We start from the raw sequence: 23,149 nt of genomic DNA, 5'->3' as shown, positions 1-23,149 counted from the left end.
ACAACAATAAAGGTGGCATATTTTATTTTTTTCTTACTTAGGCATTTACTTTGCCATGCACTTTTCATAATTTAATCATTTTTTAATAAAATGAAACTTGTGATTGGCAAATGATCGTCAAAGTGATATAAAGCATGTTCGCTATGCTTGGTGGATTCAAGTCTTATCTGATGATTCATGCAATTCGATCTAGATTTATAGTTTGATATTTTGTACTATATGACTTTGCTATATGCCTTATACATATTGTTTTTGCATGAAAATTGTTATTTTAAATTATGAATATGGAGTATTTAATTTTAAAAATCTTTAATCCACAAGTTCTCCCAATCCTTGCTTTTTATTATACTATATGGTGCTATAGCCAATTTGATACGAATCCAAGAAATATTCTTTACGATCTTTTATGATTTGGTTGTGATTTTGTGATCTGAATTTGTTTATAAATTTTGTTTCTCTGCATCATTCACATTATCTGAAAATTCCTTGTGCATGTTTCAGCCCTCAAAAGAAAATTCTATTTAATCAAGCCACTAGTTTTTTTTCACTTGTACACTTTTTGAAGGTAAAGTGGGGAGTAGGTGGTATGATGACAATATAATAACCTGTAATTCTGTATTATCAAAGTACTCAAAAATAGCAGTTTCAGTTGCAGTTAACTCTTCACCATCTAATGTCCTCTTAATATTAGTGGAAGGATTAGCTTCGAGAAAAGCTAGTTTATCACTCAGCGTGTCAGAAGAAAGATCCACTTTTAGAAAATTTTGCATTCTTAAGACCAGTTTTACTTTGTTTGATGGTTTCCACGAGATTACAAATAGTTTCATTTTCATCAACTTTAATTTCAAAACCGTCTTCAGCAGAATAATTATATCGTCTAAAATATAACAGCTTACGTGAAGCCAATTTTTTCGCTGTAAAAAAACTAGACAATACAAAAAAATTATCCACTGAAGTATTAATCATTATTTACGTCATAATCCACAGTTGTCCGGAAAATTTTTTGCCGAGCATTTAAAGTTGTATGGAGTACGAATAGGAATAAAAACAACATATAACGGTTGTTAATTGTTAAACGCTCCTTTGATGTAATTTTTTAAAAATTAAGGAATAAAGCAGACATTTACACTTTGATAAATCCCCATTTTCACGTGCAGTAATATAGCCGAATTCGGCGTTTTTGCTAAGCAGTATAATCTATTCGAAAAAGGGCTATTATAATAACTCACATATGGATGATCATTAACACGTGCATCTCCTGAAATCGGGCAAATCATGAAGGGGGATCTGAATGATGTTTGTGGTTAGTGATAGTTGCAAGTCATGTATGATTATTTTGCAATCGTGACTAGAGACCATTAGATGGGGTTTGTAACAGAATTATTCGTTAGTTGAAAAGTATACACATGGACTCTTCAGGTATGGTTATCGTATATTAGTGGTTACGTATATACCCTTGGTAATGATACTTTTTTGGAAGAATGTTCGTCTGTTGTATTACACTTTTAACAAGAAAAAAACTAGTAGAATTCTTCTCAGCATCACTCTATCTTATTAGTTGGACGCATTATACCTATTTATTCATTAATCTGAAAGTAACAAAAAATACGAGATAGAACGTACAGTTTAAAGTGATGCGTAACATTTTTTTCGTCCAGCTGCCTGATGCTTTGCACCAGGGCTATGCATGCACTAAAAATTAATTTTATATATCAGGATGTTTTGGATAGGCATCAAATGTGTCAATGTGTCATGCCATGTGTTAGCCGGTTTTGGTACGAAATCTCGAAAATCATTTGAGCGATTGACACAAAACCGACAACAAAATCTCGATAATCCGAGATTTTGGATTATCGAGATTTTGTTGTCGATCTTGTGTTAGTCGTGCAAGTGATTTTCGAGATTTTGATCGGATACCGTGTTGGCCAACACCAAAAAGTGTCGAGCAATTAACTTTACAATTAACACCATTTAAAACATATTGGTACAACATTTTTTGTGTAAAACAATGCCAACACCATTAAAAACATGTACATTTTAAAGTATAAACTATAAAGCAATACAATAGATGTTGCGCATATTAATTATACAGTATATTGTATGTAAAATACAAATTTATATTTATCACATTTATTATTTCATTTTCAAGACTTTCTAAAAAAAAAATATAAAATAAAAAAAATAATAATAATAGAATAAAAAAATAGAACACAATAAATAAGGCCTATATTGTGTTAATTTGAAGCGTAACATTGGCTAAGTATTTCTATAACAGTACTTATCAAACAAGAGGTCTGTTGAAACTTAATTAACAAGCATTTAAAATAAATGCTTTTTAAAGCAATTTACCCATAAATACATAATAATTTCGGAGTTCTGGCACAAGTAAGGTCCTCGCAGCATGGTAAGGTGGAACAGTCTGTACCAACTATAGCGCAACTTGTCCTTCGAGCTATTAATGAAAAGAATAATTATTAAATGTTTTGGTATTATTGAAAACGAAATAATAAAAAAAATTCTAAAGATATAATTACCTTCATTAATTAATGGCGAAGCAGCCACACTAACAAGAGCGTAGATAAGGCAAATTACAACAGTAAGCAAAAGAAATTTCATGATTATTTTAATATTGTAAAAAAGAAAATTTGAGAGTATGTTATAATAACTTTTCTTTTTTACAGAGTAATATATGTTTCGAATATTAACACAGTTAAAAAAATATTGGGAAAATGACCTTATATATATAAAAATTGCCAGTTGATTTCCGTTCTTAAGAATATTGTATTTTCCCTAGTGAGGTATCATATTATATTGTGTCTCTTTTCTATTAGGTTAATCCTTCATAATAAGTGTGACTAATTAAGAGGATTGTCAAATAGTAAATTTCTAATAACTGATAAGGAATTATAATTTGGCATTATATTCAAACTAAACTTTTTCGTTACTAAAAAATGGACGATACTTTCCTTATATAGTCGTTTTTATATGACCATCTTTTTTCCGTAAAAGGCTCATATTTCCGGAATTAATAACTTTATATCACGGAATTTATCGAATTATTTGCATTTTCTGTGAATGGATGGAGTTTTTACAGAAATAACGATAAAATTTTTTATAGGGCAGTATGCAGCGAATTAACAATCTTGTTTTGTATTTTATAACGGAGAAAATAAATTATTTTTTGGACTATTATTCAATGACTAATCTTATTTCGTATTTTCCAATTCTAGCGATTATCTTCAATAAAGACTGTCCAGTGTACAGCATGCATGCTATTAAACCGTCTAATAAGACCTTATTCTTTTTAATAATTTTCAATTGAAACATGTATCGTACGAATAATATTCGCATTTTGTGTATTGCCAAAAAAACAACGATAAATATTTTATGATTATCACTGTCTGATGTACAACATGTAATGCTATCAAAATAATAAGATCCTAATCAATTATTTGGTATATTAAATCGGCTAAATTGTAACCATTGGAATGTTACACTGCCTAATTTAAAGTTGATTCCCGTTACCAAAAAAGGATAGAAATCTGGTTAAAAAATTTGCATGTCTATCTACTTTATTTGAAATAAAAAACCCAGCTTCATAAAAAATTGCGAATATTTCGCTTTACATGATAAAAAATATAAAAAAAAAATTCCAACCACTCATTAGTGAAGAATTCGGATGTGAATACGATCCTCATCAGGCGAATAGGAAAAAAATCCTATCTTCTGTTCGCATAGGCTTCTCCTCAGGATAAATTTGACGGAGGAAGTCATTACGATTGATCTCCTTTCTTACTTCTTCTTCAAGATATGTTTATTCTTAGAAATCTCAATCACGAAAAATTACGGTTTTATTTCCCCGCATTACAGTAACGGAAGTTAAGGCTTATAATATCATTGAAGACATCTTGATTTCCCAAATACAAGGTCTTAATGAAAAAGTTTCGCTCCCATGCAAGAGTAACTTCTAGCATATACATACCTTATTTTTGCGTTATTTCTCTAGGAAGTTTTTTGCGGAAAGTTGGCTGAACTTCAACATATCACTACATGCTTTATATCTTACTGTTGGAAAGGAAAAAGTTAAGGAGATATGAGGCGTGATTAACATTGTCGTATGATGCCAAGAGCTCTATAAAAGCATATGTAAACAGAATCTTCATACCTTTTCACATGGAGATCTACCCTGGAAGACACAAAGTTGTTCTAACGCCTGGCGATCTCGAAATTGCAAGTCCTCCAGCCTTTTACAACATATGGTTTTATTGTCACTATTAACTTATAGGGATATTCTGTGTTGAATGTAGATCTCTTTTCACATTTTTTCTCACATTTGTTCGGGAAAAAAATGCCTTCTTGATCTTTTATCTGCAAGGTGATAATCTAAACATACTTTTGAAGATATTGTATCAGAAATTTATTCAAAGCTATAATGAACCTAAACAAACTTGAAGACATTGAAAAAATTATTCGAAGCTATGAACTTGCGAAATGTCTTTATGGCTATTTCCAACTCGAGGATAGTTATATGCGAAATTAATATGTCGCACAGACCTACCGTGTGATCATTTATTTCGTCGCACAAGAGTACAAAATTTAAGCAGATTGCGAATCTTATTTATTATGAGCAAAGCTTATACACTAATAAATTTAATTTCTTATTATTAAAGAGTCACAATTTTATTATTATATTAATTGAAAGGTTATTATTGTATTAATATATTAATAAGTTTAAACATAATTTGTGTACTTTAAAAAAAGAATAAATTTGAATTATTCTTCAAGAATAATTTAGAAAGATCGTTGTATAAATATCAATTGTAAAAAAAAAAGAGTACAAGTAAAAGAAAGAAAGGAGAAATTATTAAAGCAAGATGTATCGGAGCCTTTGGACGTTCCTATTCTCAGAGTAGGAAGGACGATTCGTTTCTATGTATTTAAAATAACGGTTAATATTTTTAAAACACAACGATTTTGAGTGTAATAATAATAATAATACTTACAGCCTAGTTTATTATAATTAAAATAAAATAAAAATTAACAGTTAATATTTTCAAATCGAATGTAATTATAATGATAAATAATACTTACAGCCTATTATTTAAAATAAAATGAAATTAGACGGTTAATATTTGATATTGAGTGTAATAACAATTATAATAATGATAATACTTACAGATTGCTTATTTAAATAAAATAGAATCAATAGTATTAACAGTTAATATTTTTCAAAAAAAAAAATGATATGAACGTTAATAATAATAATACTTACCACCTATTTATAAATAAATAAATAAATAAATTTAGCGATTAATATTTTTTTTTTTCGAATTGAGTAATTAATAATGATTAATACTTACAGTCTATTTGTTATTTTCAAGTAAATGAAAAATCAACGATGTGATAAATTATTTCTCTGTGTCGCGTAAAAAAACAATTATAACATTGACAATGAACAATACTTACTGCCTATATTATTTAAAATAAATTAAATTAACAAAATTAATATAATATTAAGAAATCATTAAATTATTAATAATATAATACATACCCTCTATTTGTATTATTTTAAAATAAATAAAATTATTAAAAGTTAATAATTTTCTTAAAAATAATAATACTAAGTGAAATTATAATGATAAATACTTACTGCCTATTTATATTATTTAAAATCAAATAAAATTATAAACTGTTAATATCCTTTTTTAGAAACAATGATATTAAATGGTAATAATAATATTATACTTACATCCAACTATTCAACATTTAGATTAAAATGAAAAATTTAGCGGTTAATATTTTTCGAAAACAATGCGTTAATAATAATAATAATACTTACGACCTATGAAAACGAATTGAAATTAACGGTTAATACTTTTCAAAACAATAACATTAAGCAATAGTAATTAATAAAATTACTTACATCCTATTTATTTATCATTTAAATAAAATGTAGATTTTAACGGGTTAATATTTTTCAAACAATGGATATTGAGTACAAAAAATACTGTAATAATAATGATACTTACCATCTATTTATTATTATTAAATAATAATAAAATGAAAATCATCAGTTTTAAAAAATATTTTTCGGAAATAAAGTATAACAATAATAATTATAAAAGATAACCCTTACCGCCTATTTATTTAAATACATAAATACAACAAATTAATTAACTGTTAAAAAACAATATCGTCATAATAGTAATAGTAATAAAATACTTACACCCTGTTTATTTTATTTATCATTTAAATAAAATGAAAATTCTCGGTCAATATTTTTATTAAAATATATAATATTAAATGCAATATTAATTATAATGGTAATACATACAGACTATTTAAAATTAGAAAGAATCATATTAATATTTATGATATCTAATTTGAAATAACACTAATAAACGAACTTACATCTTTCCATTAGAGTTCCGTCTATTTATTATTTCAAAAAAAAGAAAATTAAAAATTTTTTTTTTTCAATAATATTTATCGTAATAGATGAAGCACTTACCTCTCGCAATTCTAGGACTTGGCGAAGCTGAAGTAGCAACAGCTAAGGCAATTGAAAGAAGAAGGAAAATAGTGAATCTCATTTTTGCTTTTCAGTTGATTCTTGTTAAATTTCGCTTTTTTTATATTTTATAGGTAGTTTTCTTATTCCTCTGACTTGGGAAAAATGAGTCCTTTAAATATTCGAATTTCGTTATCATTCTGAACTGATCATGTTTCTTATCAATGTGATTGTCCTTAAAAGATGCCTTTTACACATTGGAGAATTAATTTAATTTGATTACTCATCGAAGAGTCCTTTAAATATTCGAATTTCGTTATCAATTGCTTCCCCATTCTGAACTGATCATATTTCTTATCGATATGATTGTCCTTAAAAGATGGCTTTTACACATTGGAGAATTAATTTAATTTGGTTGCTCATCGAATAGTGGTGAGATCAAGGATCACGCCGACCACGGGCCATTACTCCATTAGCCATATATACACCCAATTTTAAACAAATCGGGAAAATGCATTATTTGAACTTGGAATTCTTTTATAACTTTAAAACGAACTCAAATTGCAATAAAGTTTTTAAAATGCATTATTTGAATTTGGAATTCTATTCTAACTTTGAATTTTGAAACAAACCCAAATTGCAATACCAGTTTTTAGTTTGATCATTTACCCCAGATTCTTAGGGAGAATGAAAATGATATACAACTTTATATTATAAATTGTAACTTTGTCCATTTCCCACATTGCCCCTCAGATTTAGAAAATCTTAAATAAAATTTGAACTAGTGATCGGAATCCATTGGATTTTGATCACTTGACAGTCCAAATCTTGATAATCCACAATCTTGACAGTCCAAAATCTCAATAGATCATTATTTTATAAATATAATGATGCGTGTTCTATAATATCAAAAATATGACAAATTCAAAATATTAATAATTTGAATTCTATAACATACTAATTAAATAATGTTTAACAAAAAATATTTAATGATATGTTTATTTAATAAAAATGATTTCATTTGATAATTTATTAATATATACATTATTTTATTACAATTTTCTTTAATTTCTTTTTAATTAATAAAATTTTTTCAATTTATATATGGATGAAATTTGTGAAATAGTTCCTTCTTAAAAAGAAATGTCATGTATAGTACATTTAAAATAGTTTCCAGAATCTTTTATTAACTTTATACAATCCATGATCCTATTAATATAGAAGAAAACTCTAGAATTCTTCCATTAGTATATATATTGATGAGTGAAAATCTAAAGAATTATATCAACTATCAAGTATTATTCTAAAATTTAATTAAATTTGCTGAAGAAAATAATATTTCATTAAGACTATCAAAATTTTTACTAATTTCAAAATAGCAGCAATCAATACATCAAATAAGAAATTTTCTAATATTATTATTTATTAATAAAGGTTTGTTTTTTTCATTTTTAGAGTAAAATGGCTGGAAGAAAATCCAAAAATGTAGTTTAGCAATTCAATATAGTTTAATAAGCATTTAAATTTCATATTGCATCATTTATTTGCTCTAAAATTTGTTCTACTAAATGAAATTCCTATTGCTTTTAATATCTTAAAATCAAGTATACCACCAGAAGTTAATGAAGTTATGCAATGATTTGAAGAAAATTATGTTTTTGAAAAAATATAAAATAATTACAAGATGAAAATATAATTCACACATTATTTTTTTTTTCATCTTATTGTAATTTATATATAATTTAATGAAATTAGATATTCTAAGAACACAGAATTCTATTAAAACCTAGCTAGCTAGTATAATGGAGCTTATACATATTATGTAATTATTAAAGGAGGGAAGAAGGATAAACAAAATCTTATGTTATATTTAATAAAATTATATGATTTATAAATATTATAATTTGATTGGTTATTAATAAATCTGATAAGAGAAGAGAGAGGAGTAAATTTATATTAAACTAAATATCATGTGATATGTATAACTCTTCTAATCATTAGAGCAATTTAACAGAAATTTGGGAACTCTTTCCAATGATTATTATGACCATTTTTTAGTGGAAAAATAATTTTAATTTTTTTGACTTTATAACTTAAAGATATCTCACTTGAACAAATACACTAATAATATTGACCTTGATAAGGTCATAGAACATAATATTAACGGAAAGAACTTTTTTGAAATACTACGTATTACCCTTCAGAAAGTTAAACTTACTCATCCAGTTGCTATTTAAGGATATGTAGAGCATATGTTACCTCAGCTACTGAAGAATACAACAATACTGAAATGTTTATCAAAGACCATATCATCATAAGCCAGTACTTAAAGAACTTGGTATTAAAAATGAGGTAAAACTTATCTACTTGTTATTTATTTTCACCGCTATTGCCGACAAAAGCACAAGACAGATAAGTACAAAATCTTTTTGAAAAATTACATTGAGAAAACAATCCAAAAACAAGTGTCACAGTTTACATCAACAGAATTATCCAATAATACACCAATATCAATACAAGTACAGCCGATAAAAATGGAAATTTTTAAAAATATTGAATACCAATCAATAGATATGGAACATGATAGTCAAAATACTAAACACCAATCAGAGGACGTGATTGCAGAATCTTTAACAAAGAACTCTAAAAAGAATTCCACAAAATTAAACGCTAAAGCCATATCCTATACCTTAAAAGAAAAAGGACGTACTGTTACGTTTGCAAAAATGGTATTTAGGAATCTAGATGTAGGCAGCAACTGTGACACATCTCTGACTTCTTTCAGTAATAAGTAAAAATTTAACGTAACCAAGCGTATGGTGTTTGACAGCACGACTCAACCAGCTAAGAAGAAATAACAACATGCTTCTCTAAAAGAAATATAATCAGTAATGTTCAGATATAATCTAGCACTTAAGGATAATGTTTAGGAAATTATTTTTATATGATATTCCCTCTACCTAAGCTCAACTCGAAATTCTTCAACATCTAAAGAAATGGGATCACGTGATTGTTTTCAAAATTAAACATTAGAAGAAATATTTAATGGTCACTGTCTCAATCAACTTTAATGAGTAGCAATGAACCTATAGAATTAAGAAGTCTGAACCGCTCCTTTAGGAGGACTTTTTATCTGATGGTATCCTGCTAATTGAAATCTTCAACAAAGAAAGAAAAGAGAATGATTTCAGGCTGTAGTGAAAGATTTGCGGAAACTATCAGTCTTCATTACTATATTCTTTAGATTCTTCCATATTCCTATATTCCACTTGAAATGCAAAGCTTTTAAGATGGTTCAAGAAAAAAATACTCACAAGCTCATCACATATTACGAAAATTAGGTAGATTTAGATAAAATCATAAATATTAAGTTGAACTTGCAAGAATATAAAGATGTTTGGATTTAGTGCTCCAAAACGAGTCGAGTTGACTCGTGAGTTGGTCGAGTTGAGTTGAGTTGAGTTGAGTCGAGTCGAGTCGAGTCGAGTTGAAAATTACAATCAAATCGAATTGATTCGAGTCAAGTTAATAATTTAATAAAATCAAGTCGAGTCGAGTTAAGCCGAATTAAACATAATTCCGGCCAAATTTATGGAATTTCCTTTTTTGGAAATTATGTTACACAAAATCCAAGACGAAAATTTTTTGAAAATTATAAAAATGGAATTTTGTGGAACGTCTATCGCCAAAAAAGAAAATGATCGGCATAGCTGAATAAAATCACGTGATTTTATTCGGCTCGGCTCGATTCGGTTTGATGGTAAAGCTCGGACTCGAATCGAGTCGAGTTTATATTTTTATAATTTTGGTTAATTCGGCTCGCTATTTACTTAAGTCGAATCGAGTTTACATATGCTTCATTTCGACTTGATCATTCGGGCTCTATTTGGATTAGTACTTCTTTGCTTCTATCTAAAAGTCGTAATTGTTATCGAAAGTTGGCTAAAATCGAAGAACGAAATGACTCAATTCGCAAGGTTGAACGAAATACTACAGATAATAAGATTAAGATGAGTAAGCCTTTCAGAAAGAAATACGTATCCACAACTCTAAGGAATATAAACACAATGTGAAAGTGAGGGTTTGAAGACTGAAGGTCGATCGACCTGAAACATGCAGGTATGTCGGTCCAGAACGTTAAAAATAATATCAATTTTTCTTATTATATTAGGAGAGTTTCTATCAGCTCTAGAATCTTAATTTTGATATTATATTTTAAAGCTTTATGTGGATTTTCCATTTTCAAAAAGCATATCAATTTTTATTAATATATTAGAAAAGCTTCTAATGGCTTTAGAATCTTAATTTCTATACCAACTTTTCAGTTATATTTATTAAATCTAACAAAAATTATTATATCAGGAATTGATTCTATGCGAGTTAGCTTTTTAAATAGTATATTAACTACCTAGTCTAACAAAAATAAGTCTAACGGTCCTTATTACTCCATAAATAAGTCTAACGAAAAATTAAGTTTAACGAAAATAAGTCTAATGGTCCTTATTACCCATAAATAAATCTAATAATTTTCTTAAGTCTAACAAAAAATAATAAAATAAGTTTAACAGTTCCAATTCCATCATCATAAATTTAATAAAAAATAGTTTATCTAGAAGTGGTTTTGCGCGAGTTAGCTTAATAAAATAACATAATATTCACTTAACTCTAACGAAAAAATAAGTCTAACTGTCTCAATTTTTCCCAGATTATACTATTCTGTAAAATAAGTCTAACAAAAAAATAAGTTTAATGGGATTTTTGTCTCAACTTTTCCTTAGTCAAAAATGGGTTCAGTGCAGGCTAGCTTACTAAATAGCATATTTTTATAAAAGTCTAACAAAATGTCATTCCTGTAAAAATTCAGAAAAATCTGTGAAATTGTTCTAATTTTTCTTTAGTTAAGAATGGGTTTAGCACAAGCTAGTTCATCAAATAGCATAATAATTTAAGTCTAACTATTTTGCCCTGCTGGGAATTTTATAAGTCTAACAAGAAATATACATCAGAAATTAGCTTTGCGCTGGCCAATTCTTTAGTTTATCTAATATATTATTCATTTAAATCTAACGATTTTGCCTTGCTGGAAAATTATTAAATCTAATGAAAAAACCAATATCTTTCTATAAAATCCAGTGAATTGTCCCAACTTTTTCTTAGTCATCAAGAATGGATTCTATGCAAGCTAGCTTATCAAATAATATATTAATTATAAAATTTAATAAAAAAAATATGCTTTGCACCTCTGACTAAAAAGCAAGTCTAATAAAATGTCCATTAAATATTGCATCCAAATTCTGGCTAAAATTAAGGTATAAAGCTAGCCAAAATGGTCTTTCCATTTATTTGCTTTACCTAGTTATTTTGGCTGACAACTATTACAATATTCTCCTTCTTCTAATTTTATTGGATGGAAGTATTCCTTGCAGAGAGTAATATTAAGCTTTACAAGCGCATCTCTATAGGTAGCCATTAATTCCTCAAAAGTTCTTTCTCGTATTTCTGATTGAAGTCTTTTTTGTAACTCTGATCAAAGTCTATTATAGTATCGGATAACATAGTACCCTCTAATATGTAATGGGTATTGTCCACAAGCTGAAGCAGTAGGTTTACCACAATCGGAATGAGATATACGTTTTTTAGCTTTCCAATAAAATCGACATCCTTCAGGTTTAGTACTAGTATTCTCACAAGCTTAATGCTTCAGTTTTGCAATAACTAGAATCACTTAGAAAGTTTGTAAATACTTATCTTTAGTAGAGTTTCTATGATTGAAAAGTAATAGGTATATAGGAAATAAATAATTAAAGAAAAAATTATATAAGCAAGTAATAGCATGACGGTTAGAGCTAACTAATATACCAAATGTCTGATGTTTACCCAGAATATATAGAAGAATTTAGTATAGAGATAGCTAATTTTAATCTGATTGATCCTACTGCCTATATACCTTTGCCAGAAACTTTGCCGAAATGTAATAATTAAGGTTGCCTGTCTAAATCTCTCCAAAATTTTACAATTAGTTTCTCCAAGATTTTACTATAATTTTATTATAGTTTCAGTAAGGTTTCAGCAGTTTCAGCATTTATAATAAGTTTCGTCAAGTTTCACTTTTCTCCAGAGTTTCGCTAACTTTTTAATAAAACTTTCATATAGTTTTGGTAAAGTTTTGCTATTTCAGCATTTCACCAACTTGCCAAAACCCCCTAGTTTCTCTAGTAACCTTAGTAATAATGGAATTATTAATATTCAAAATAATGATAACTGGTATTTCAGATGGTATATCCTAGAAGCTTTGCATTCAGTTAAAGTTCATCCAGAAAAAAATCTGCATCAGCTATATGGAGATTTCGTGGAGGAACTTAATATTAGAGTTCTGAATGGGTCAGGTCAGGTCAGGTAAATTGATAAACCAGGACCCCAGATATCTAATATAAAGGTCATAATGGACTTTTGGCTAAAAACACCCTTTTTGCTGAAATTCAAAAAATCGTTTTTTGTAAATATCTCAGCATCCAGTGATTCAATTTTAATGAACTTTTTTTTTATTTTGTAGCCCTCATTTAGCTCTACAATTTTAAAAAAGTTCATCAAAATTGGACTACTGGATGCTGAGATATTTACAAAAAACGATTTTTTGAGCCCCTGAAAAATGGGCTAATCTGCCGAAAGTGTAACTTAGTGATCATCGTACTTTCTCTCCCGTTGGGCTTTGCCCATTTTTTCCCAAGAAGACATGGATGAAAAATATGAGAATTTTTTGCCTTGAGTGATAGTAAAAGGACTTTTCGACGTTATATTAAGTTATTACTGAGATCTTTAGTTTCGTCTGAACTCCTTACGGCTTATATTGAGTTAGAACCATTATCATGAGTCTTGGAGTTACCAATAATACTGTAAGATGTAAAATTTTTAGATTAATAAGTTCAATCTGTTTAAAAAACATTGACAATTATTTTTACATTTTTATATAGTAAAATAAAGTAAATTAATAAAATTTTTTTTTAAATTATTTTATTGTTTTATTTTATATATTTTATATATAAGAACTTAAATATAAAATAAGTAAGTTATTGCTTGGATTATTATTTATTAGTAGTTCAATCAATATTAAATAAAAATTCTTGCCAGTTTCATACGAACGTTCCCCTGGGCTTTCTGAAAGGTTGAAAAGTAGTGCGTCTTGGTTCCTACGCCTTTAAAGTCTAACTGGCCAAGTGGTTCACAGGCCGGACCGGTATTTCTTGAAAGGAGCTCCTGACTAACGTATTTCTTGCTAGTTGATGTTGTTAACTGGGGAGTTAGTCTTCTAAAATAAAGAGACAGAGTTGAGGTGTATATTTGGTGATTTTTACTCAGGTTTTTTTCATTGCACTTTGAGTTTTCTTGAGGTTTATGTTTTTATTTTTTGCTTTTTGTTTTTCTTAGTCGCTTTTTTCAGTGTAACCTTATTTTCTTTGGGGTGGAAGGATACTGGAAAATTTGATCATCATGGTCAGTGTTAATTTTTCGATAAAAAGTTACTGTGCGGACGGCGCACAATTTATTGAGTCTTACTGTACGGCAAAGTGGTATGGCTAAGGTTGCTTGTCTAAACCTCTTCAAAATCCTACGATTAGTTTCATCAAAATTTTACTATAGATTTATTATAGTTTCGGCAGAGTTTCGGCAGTTTCGGCATTTATAATAAGTTTTGGCAGTTTCGCCATTCTCCAAAGTTTCGCCAGTTTTTTAATATAACTTTAATATAGTTTCGGCAGAATTTCGCTTTTCGGCGAAACGCCATCTTGCCTAAACCCCTAGGTTTCGGCAAGCAACCTTAGGTATGGCTATATTACTATAATAGGTACTGTAACACATATGCGCCCAATCACATAAGGATATTTCAAAATTTTTTGTGCACATGCCGCACATCCTTTCTAAAAAAGGTGTGCGCAAAATTCTGATCATGTGCGCTGTGCACATGTCGCACAGTAAAAAATAAACACTGGTCATGGTAGCTTGGTGTTACTAATTTTAAAATCGATGATCATTCGGGTGATAAGGTTGGATACTGCAGTTTTTGTAGTATGCCGATCATAGTGGTCACATGTTGGACTATCATTGGATTGACTTATCTAGGTAGATTTTAGGCCAAAGGATCGTTCGCAATGAGATGGGTGTCCTCCGTTAGGGATCGTTCAAAATGAGGTGTGTGTCTCTATTGGGATTGCACGACACTAAAAAGTTTCCCTAGCGGCTGGACTGCACAACAATAAAAAGTTTCCTGAGGTCTTTTTGAAATAGGTTTGTTATTCATAGTACGTAGTCAAATAGGGGAAATTGAATTTTGTGTATTTTTGATAGCGCTGTCACCGATACTTGCCACATATTGGCAGACTAAACTCATACTCAGTTCAATATTATGCTTGGTTTAGATTTTATAATTCTCTTAACTTCTCGCTCTCTTTCATTTATATCTCTTACATTCTCATAATTTCTCTTATTTCTGCGAGAGTTCTCTTAACTTCTTATTACAATTCATATAATAATCAAACTGGGATAATTTCCCTTACTTTACTTCTCTGGACTTATAATATAATATTAATTAATTCTCAAGAGTACAATGAGCATATTCATATTTGAATAACTTTTAATAATTAATATTTTAATATTATTTTATTTGAGCCAAAAATTGACTGCAGAATTCCTAATGAATTCCACTTGTATTTATACATGTTAAGAAAATTATTTCTACTATCTACTATTCTTTCTCTATTAAAATTCTAAGAAAATAATAAGAAATAAAAGATGTATTATCATATGACTTTCTCGTAACTAAACTAAACTATAAATATTATTTATCGGTTAATTATTTACCCATCGGCTAATTATTTATCTGTATTATATTTTCAGTTAACTAATTATCACTATCTAACATTAATTTCTGTGTAATTTATTCCATATCTTTGGTTACAGCGCTAATAGTATTTGGCAATGGAATTCTTCGATCTTTAAATATAACAGAGGGTCTCGCTAGGTACGTATAGCATAGTCGATTCTACCGGGTTTGAGATATAATTTGGGGGTAGCCATAGTTATTTATATAGAGAGGGTGTTGGGTTTATAATCTTACATTTCTTTTTTATGTATTTTTCTTGGAAGATTATTGTTGTTCTGCACTTTGTTACAGTTCTTTTTTGAACACCTGGTATTCTCTAAAGTAACTTGTGGCAAAAATTAATAAAATTCAAGCGCAGCTTTGTTTAACCAAAAGTGTAACTTGATCCCGATCTGCCAACTCTTTCTTGTAGATCCTTGGTCAAAAATTTCGCAGAAGAAATTTTTATCTTTTCGTACTAACACAACCTTATATTCTACTACCATAATTAATAAAAGTACTAATAAAGCTGGCGGCAACCCAAAAGGGAGCTCTGCTAAACGCAAAGATAAATGAAACAATAATAATAAAGACTCTGGCTCTGATGTTTCGAACTCTGACATTGAACAAACAAACAATAAAAACAACCCTTCCAAACGTACCCGTACACTCTCAGATAACTCTATGGAAGAAGACTATGTCGCCTGACTCAGCGGCTGATGCTGGAGGCAGTAATACTACCACTCCTCCTCAACAAAATAATACTGACAATTTTTCGTCTCCTCCTCCCAAAGAAACTGCTACGCTCTCTGCATCTGGTTCTGTCACGACTGGTACTGACGTGTTTATGCATACTCTAAAGGACAAAAAAACTTCCCCCCTAGACGCGTCTCCTAATAAGGATATTATGGATACCAATGATACTTCTCCTCTTCCCCTTGACACGCCCACTATTTCCATTCTTAGGCGTGATTATCAGACTGCTGCAGCGCCTAATGCTTCCCTGAATTTATTAAAAAATATCCTACCAATCGGGCTATGATTGACACTGTTAATAATCTTGTTTTGAAAACTTATCACTCCTACACTGCTGGTCGTGCTTGCATGTCTGGTTCTGATGACCTTAAAAGATTGGTTATCCACTTTAATTCGACCAAAAAACATGATACCTGCTTTTCTCTCTGACATGATGATCTTGCCAATATCTGATGACCCATAGCAACTCCAAACTGATGAAGATCTTTATGCTATCCAAGTCACTGACATTCCGTTCTTCATCAAGAAAAATAATATTACTGCTCTTTCAAAAAAATATGGCAACATACAATTCTGTCGCCTTTATATATGTCCTAATGCTAAAGTCCAACAAGCTTGCATTATTTATAATGATGTTTCTTCCATCCAGCATTTCATTGATAAGCAGTGGGCGATTTATTGTTATTCTACCTGTTTACGTATTACGACATGTTCCCTTACCCTTGATCAAAAGAAATTACGATGTGAATTCGTTGCTGTTTTATCTCAGCTCCTTCCTAACACAAAAGATGTGCATTTAGCGCCTTTGGTATGAGCAATTGGTGCTATGGCCGTTAATATTCCCCTGTCCCTCAATTCGTATAAACCTAAAAGATGGGCTTACATTACTTTTAATTCACAACAAATGATGGGCATCGCGATGGAACAATCAATTGCTTTGCAAGGTCATAGACTCCAATGGGAACTCCCTGAGAATACCAACAGGCTTTGCCATAGATGCGGCAAACTCAGTTGTGCTCCCACTGCATACCCATTGAACAACTCTAGAGGTCGCTCACACACTTGTAACCCTGTTGCACACTTAAAAGAACGTTTCAATATTAGCCAATCTAATAACCATAACTCCTCTGCTAATCGCAGTAGACAATGCTCCCGTTCGCAATCCAAAGATCGTTCTAATTCTTGACAGCGTAATCATTCGACTAATAATAATGGCCAGAAAAATAATAATACCAATCATACCTCCTTGCCCAATTCTACTAATCCCTCTAACCCTAATCAATCTTCCCAATAACCTCGATCCAACTAGTGTAAAGGCAAAGACCGTTCAGTCTCCTTTTCCACTTCTTAACGCAATAATACCTCTGCTTCCAACTCATCTGACCACAAACCTCCCTTGGTGGATCCCAATTGCTCTCAAATTCAAGAGATCCTTTCGGTGCTTAAAAGCCTTTAAGAAGATATGGCTAGTGTATGTGCTAGAATACATGCTCTTAAATTAGCTGATCAAAGGATATCCCAGCTGGAACTTTGGATTTTTGGACATAAGCAAGACGATGTTCTCATATCTGATCCAAATGACTCTCCACACATGCTAGTTGACAATCACCAAAGCACCCCCCTTATCTAACACAATCCAACCCACCCTCTTCGAACAGGTCCTTTTCCGGCCTGGTTTTCCCTCTTTCAACGGTTCCTGTTCCCTGTTCCATCATTTTATCTTCTCCCATTTCCAAAACTGCTGATGAAGCTACTATTAATAAAGAACGTGCTGAAATTTATTCCTTTCAACGATCTTTAGATAACAAATTCGATCATTTATCCAGCTCTATTGAAAGATTTATTAGCTTTATTTCTAGTAGCTCGTCCTCAGACCTAGTCAATAAGACTTCGTCTGATTAATTTGTTATCCTTCCCTTTCACCCCGTAATTTTTATCATAGTGTAATAATGATGAACAATAATATAGATTATGATACCTTTGTGCGAAATCTCCCTAATCCCATTGCTTTTAGTGATATTTTTAATGATGCTTTATCTGATACATTATTTTCTTCCTCATTCTCCACTTCCCCCATTCCCAATTCTTTTAACATTTCTTCTTTTAATGTTAATAGCCTTAAAACTCCTGGTCAAGGTTCCTTTAAAATAGACCAAATTTCTTCTTTCTTTTCTCAAAACCATATTTCTTTTGGCGGTATTGTTGATACTCATTTATTGCCCAAACAAATGAAATTTTTATCTAAACGAGTTTGTGATTATACTTCTTTTCATTCTGATTTGGATTTTACTAAACACGGCCATTCTTCTGGTAGTGTTTCTTTGTTTATACACAACTTTTTAGCTACTCATGTTCAATTTTATCAATCCCATTCTTCACGAATTCTTTCTGTAGACTTATTTTTTAAAGGCAATGTTAAATTGCGTATATTTGTTGTCTATATTTCCCCTACAAATGATCTTGTTCTTCGTTATGAAGTTATTGATCAATTAATTTCTCTTATTTCTCAAACTTTTTCACAAAATTTTCACCATGCTATTTGCGGTGATTTTAATATGAATCTGGAGAAATATTACCCTATATTTTTGCATCAACCTCAGGTTGCTGCTAAACGTATTCATAAACTATTTCATTACTTACTTTCTCATAATTATAAGGATTGCACCCCTCTTAACTTATCCAGTACCTTAGGTACTTATCATCACTTGGACACTATTACCCGGATTAATTTTGTTTGGTCTTGTCCGCTTCCTCAATAATATATGTTAACAGCTTCCATATTTAACGCTTATGATATGTACATCTCCAACCACAATCCTATTATCACTTATTTTAACGCTTCCTTATTATCAGATGCTATTAAATTTGCACGTGCTCGTCAACTTGGTCATAATACTCGACGTATTTTTAAATATGATTCTATTTCTACTGATCAATGGTCTGCTTTTGCTGTTGAGTTGGACAATTTATGTCCAGTCGATCCATTTGGTTTTGATGCTTAGCCCCTTAATCAGAAGTGTGAATATCTTCATTCTATATAGGATTATCAAATAAAGCCGCTAATTCCACATTACCTTCAGTTACTGTGAGCAATACTTATATTCCGAAGAAGTCTAAAGATTTAGAAAGTACACAATGTGAAAGTGGGGGTTTAAGGACCGAAGGTCCGGCCCCACTGAAACATTGCGTGTACAGGTCACAGAACATTAAAAACAATATTGATTTTTCTTATTATATTAGAAGAGCTTCTAGCAGTTCTAGAATCTTAATTTTGATATTATATTTCTTAATTCTGTGTAGATTCTCTAACTTCAGAAAGCATATCGATTTTTATTATTATATTAGAAAAGCTTCTATCAACTCTAGAATCTTAATTTCTATATTAACTTTTCGTTATATTTATTAAACCATACGAAAAAATAATATATCAGGAAACCGTTCTATGCAAGCTAGCTCATTAAATAACATATTTTTATATTAAGTCATACGAAAAAAAATAAATCATACGAAAAAAAAATAAATCATACGAAATTTCTGTCCCAATTTCCCATAATAAGTTATGCGAAAAAATCAGTCCCAACTTTTCCATAATAAATTATACGAAAAAATATATCAGAAAAGGATTCTATGCAAGCTAGCTCCTTAACTAGCATATATTATTTTAAATTATACGGAAGAAATAAGTCATACGAAAAATTGTCCCAACTCTTCCCAGAATACGTCATACGAAAAATTGTCCCAACTCTCCCCAGAATAAGTCATACGAAAAATTGTCCCAACTCTCCCAGAATAAGTCATACAAAACATGTATATTAGAAACAGTTTCTACGACACCTAGCAAAAATTTTTGTCCCAACTCTCCCAGGTCATCCGATCTTTAGAACACATGATCTGAAGGATCCAAGTTAAGCACCATGGTAGCGATCTGGTAGTATCCTAGAGCTGTCATGGAACTGTCATGTAAAACTGTTATGAAACTGGTAGAGAGTCAGTGAGGTTCTATTAGTTCACCAGTTTCAGGCCAGCTTAAATGCTGAATTATTATACCCAAACTTCTGGCCAGAATAATGCAGACTGAATTTATACTGCGCCTTCAGTTCCAGAGCACTTTCCCGCTACTATCGAGCAACTATCAAGCAACTATCGAGAGCAATATGCTTTCCCATTGCTTTCAATGATTTGCCCTAGATATGTCTTGAGAAGTCTTTTCGATCATATCTGCCCAGAAAAATCTGTGAAATTGTCCCAACTTTTCTTTAGTCAAGAATGGATTCTGCGCAAGCTAGCTTATCAAATAGCATATTAATTATAAAACTTTAACAAAAAAAATATGCTCTGCGCCTCCGGCTAAAAAGCAAGTCTAATGAAAAGCCCATTAGACTGCCCGTCGCTCAAATTCTGGTTAAAATTAAGGTATAAAGCTAGCCGAAAGGGTCTTTCCATTTATTTGCTTTACCTATTCTGGCCAGTAACTATCACAATATACTCCCTCTTCTAGTTTTATCGGAAGGAGGCATTCCTTACAAAGAGAAATATTAAGCTTTGCAAGTGCATCTCTATGTCTAACCATTATTTCCTCAAAGTTTTTTCTCGCATCTCTGATCGAAGTTTTTCTAGTAACTCTAATCGAAGTCTAATATAGTATTGGATAACATAGTAGCCTCTAACATTATCTGGGCATCGGCCACAAGCAGAAGCTGTAGGCTTACCACAATCAGAGCATGGTACTCGTTTCTTAGCTTTCCAATGAAATCGGCATCCTTCAGGACGAATGCAAGGATTTCCACAAGCCTTTTCAGTATTGCAAAGAAATGGGCAAGAATATTCGCGATCATCCTACTTTTTATTACTAGATACGAAAAGATTAATTAACAATTAGTTAATGCTTCAGTTTTGCGATAGCTAGAACTGCTTGGAAAGCTTGTAAATACTTATCTTTGGTAGGGTTTCTATGATCGAAAAGTAATAGGTACATAGGAAATAAATAATTAAAGAAAAAATTATATAAGCAAGTAATAGTGTGACGGTTAGAGCTAACTAATATACTAAATGTCTGATGCTTACCCAGAATATATAGAAGAATTTAGTATAGAGATATCTGATTTCAATCTGATTGGTTTTACTGCCCATATACCTTTACCTGAAACTATACCAAAATGTAATAACAGAATTATTAATATTCAAAATAATGATGACTGGTACTTTGGATGGTGTGTCCTAGGAGCTTTGCATCCAGTTAAAGTTCATCCAGAAAGAAATCTGCATCGGCTATATGGAGATTTCATGGAGGAACTTAATATGGAAGACATTCTAATTCCAGTGCCGGTCTCAACACCAGTTTATAAGAAGTTCGAAGAAAATAATCCTGAAATCAGTCTATGTGTCTATAAATGGCACAACCAAAACAAATGTCTTAACTTTCGCTATGTTACAGAAAGAAGAAAAGATGAATACAAGCAAATAAATCTTCTAGTAATTACAGAAGATGATAGAAGCCATTACTGTATTATCAAAGATTTACATAAGCTAGTATACAATCATAGCAAACATAAAGGGCGAAAATACTTCTGCCGTTATTGTCTTCATGTATACTCTTCAGAGATAAGATACAATGAATATTTACCAAAATGCAAGGGTCTAAATAATGCCCTTCAGCGCCCGCAAATTCCAGTGCCAGTCTCAACACCAGTTTATAAGAAGTTCGAAGAAAATAATCCTGAAATCAGTCTATGTGTCTATAAATGGCACAACCAAAACAAATGTCTTAACTTTCGCTATGTTACAGAAAGAAGAGGAGATGAATACAAGCAAATAAATCTTCTAGTAATTACAGAAGATGATAGAAGCCATTACTGTATTATCAAAGATTTACATAAGCTAGTATACAATCATAGCAAACATAAAGGGCGAAAATACCTCTACCGTTATTGTCTTCATGTATACTCTTCAGAGATAAGATACAATGAACATTTACCAAAATGCAAGGGTCTAAATAATGCCCCTCAGCGCCCGCAAATGCCGGTGAAGAATAGGAGTGTCAAAGCTTTCTATAATCATAAATATATGCAACCAAATCCATATCGCATTTTCTGGGATCTAGAAATGTTAACCGAAAAGTTAGCCCCCAAAGAGAAGGCGAAGTTAACCCATACCGAAAGATTACAGATGCACAAGCCATGTGGCTATTGTTATGTAGTTGTTCGTATGGATAGTTCACTTAACTATAAGATTATGAGTCATGATTTATACAGAGGTCCAGATGTACTTGAAAGATTTGTTACAAAAATCGAGGAGGAGCAGGTAAACATACAGGAGGACTTATCCGCACCGGCTGAAATGATAATGGCACCAGGAGATCTGAAAACGTACAATGAAGCGACAGAATGCTGGATTTGCAAGGGACCTTTTTTAAAACCAGCACCAGAGGTGGTACAAAAGCTCAAAGAAACAAAGCATAATTTATTAGAAATTAAAGAATGGGAAACATGTATGGAAAAAGAACATTCTAAAAAGAAAGAGGCACAGAAGGAATATAGCAAAGCTTTAAGTGGGATCAATCAAAAAGTAAAAGACCATGACCATATAAGTGGTAAGTTTTGAGGTCCAGCTCATAATGCCTGCAATAAAAAGTTGCAGATAGGATCTTTTGAGACGAAAGTGCCTCTCATCTGCCATAATTTCCGTGGGTATGATTCCCATCCGCTTGAGCAAGTTCACGGCTGATAAGCTAAATTGTATTCCAGAAAATATTGGAAAGTATAAGGCCATGGATTTAGGTCAACTCCGATTTCTAGATAGTTTTCAGCATATGGCAATGGGTTTAGATAACTTAGTAGCATGTCTAGAAGAAAACCCAGAAAAGTTCCCCCTAAATGTTAAGCATTTCACAGAGAAAGGCTACTCAATAGATAAGATTAAGCTTCTTTTTTGAAAGGGCGTTTTCCCATATGACTGGACAAATGCATGGGAAAAATTCGACAAAACAAGCCTCCCACCTAAGGTTGCTTGTCTAAACCTCTTCAAAA

At 30.9% G+C, this 23,149-nt stretch overlaps 2 protein-coding genes across 2 annotated transcripts; one reads left to right on the top strand and one right to left on the bottom strand.

Moving 5' to 3' along the window:
• Positions 1–533: 533 nt before the first annotated feature.
• OCT59_013754 (uncharacterized protein) lies at positions 534–770 on the bottom strand (the record flags this gene model as incomplete). The annotated part of the gene is made up of 1 exon (XM_066141723.1): positions 534–770. One exon carries the CDS (start codon positions 768–770, stop codon positions 534–536), a length of 237 nt encoding a protein of 78 aa, XP_066001831.1.
• Positions 771–21,173: 20,403 nt separating this feature from the next.
• On the top strand, positions 21,174–22,724 carry OCT59_013753 (uncharacterized protein; the record flags this gene model as incomplete). The annotated part of the gene is made up of 1 exon (XM_066141722.1): positions 21,174–22,724. The coding sequence occupies one exon, from the start codon at positions 21,174–21,176 to the stop codon at positions 22,722–22,724; it is 1,551 nt and encodes a 516-aa protein (XP_066001830.1).
• Positions 22,725–23,149: the final 425 nt, after the last annotated feature.

The sequence above is a fragment of the Rhizophagus irregularis genome, chromosome 21, assembly GCF_026210795.1.
Source record: "Rhizophagus irregularis chromosome 21, complete sequence".
Lineage (NCBI taxonomy): Eukaryota > Fungi > Glomeromycota > Glomeromycetes > Glomerales > Glomeraceae > Rhizophagus > Rhizophagus irregularis.
This window is presented reverse-complemented; position numbering and strand designations above follow the sequence as displayed.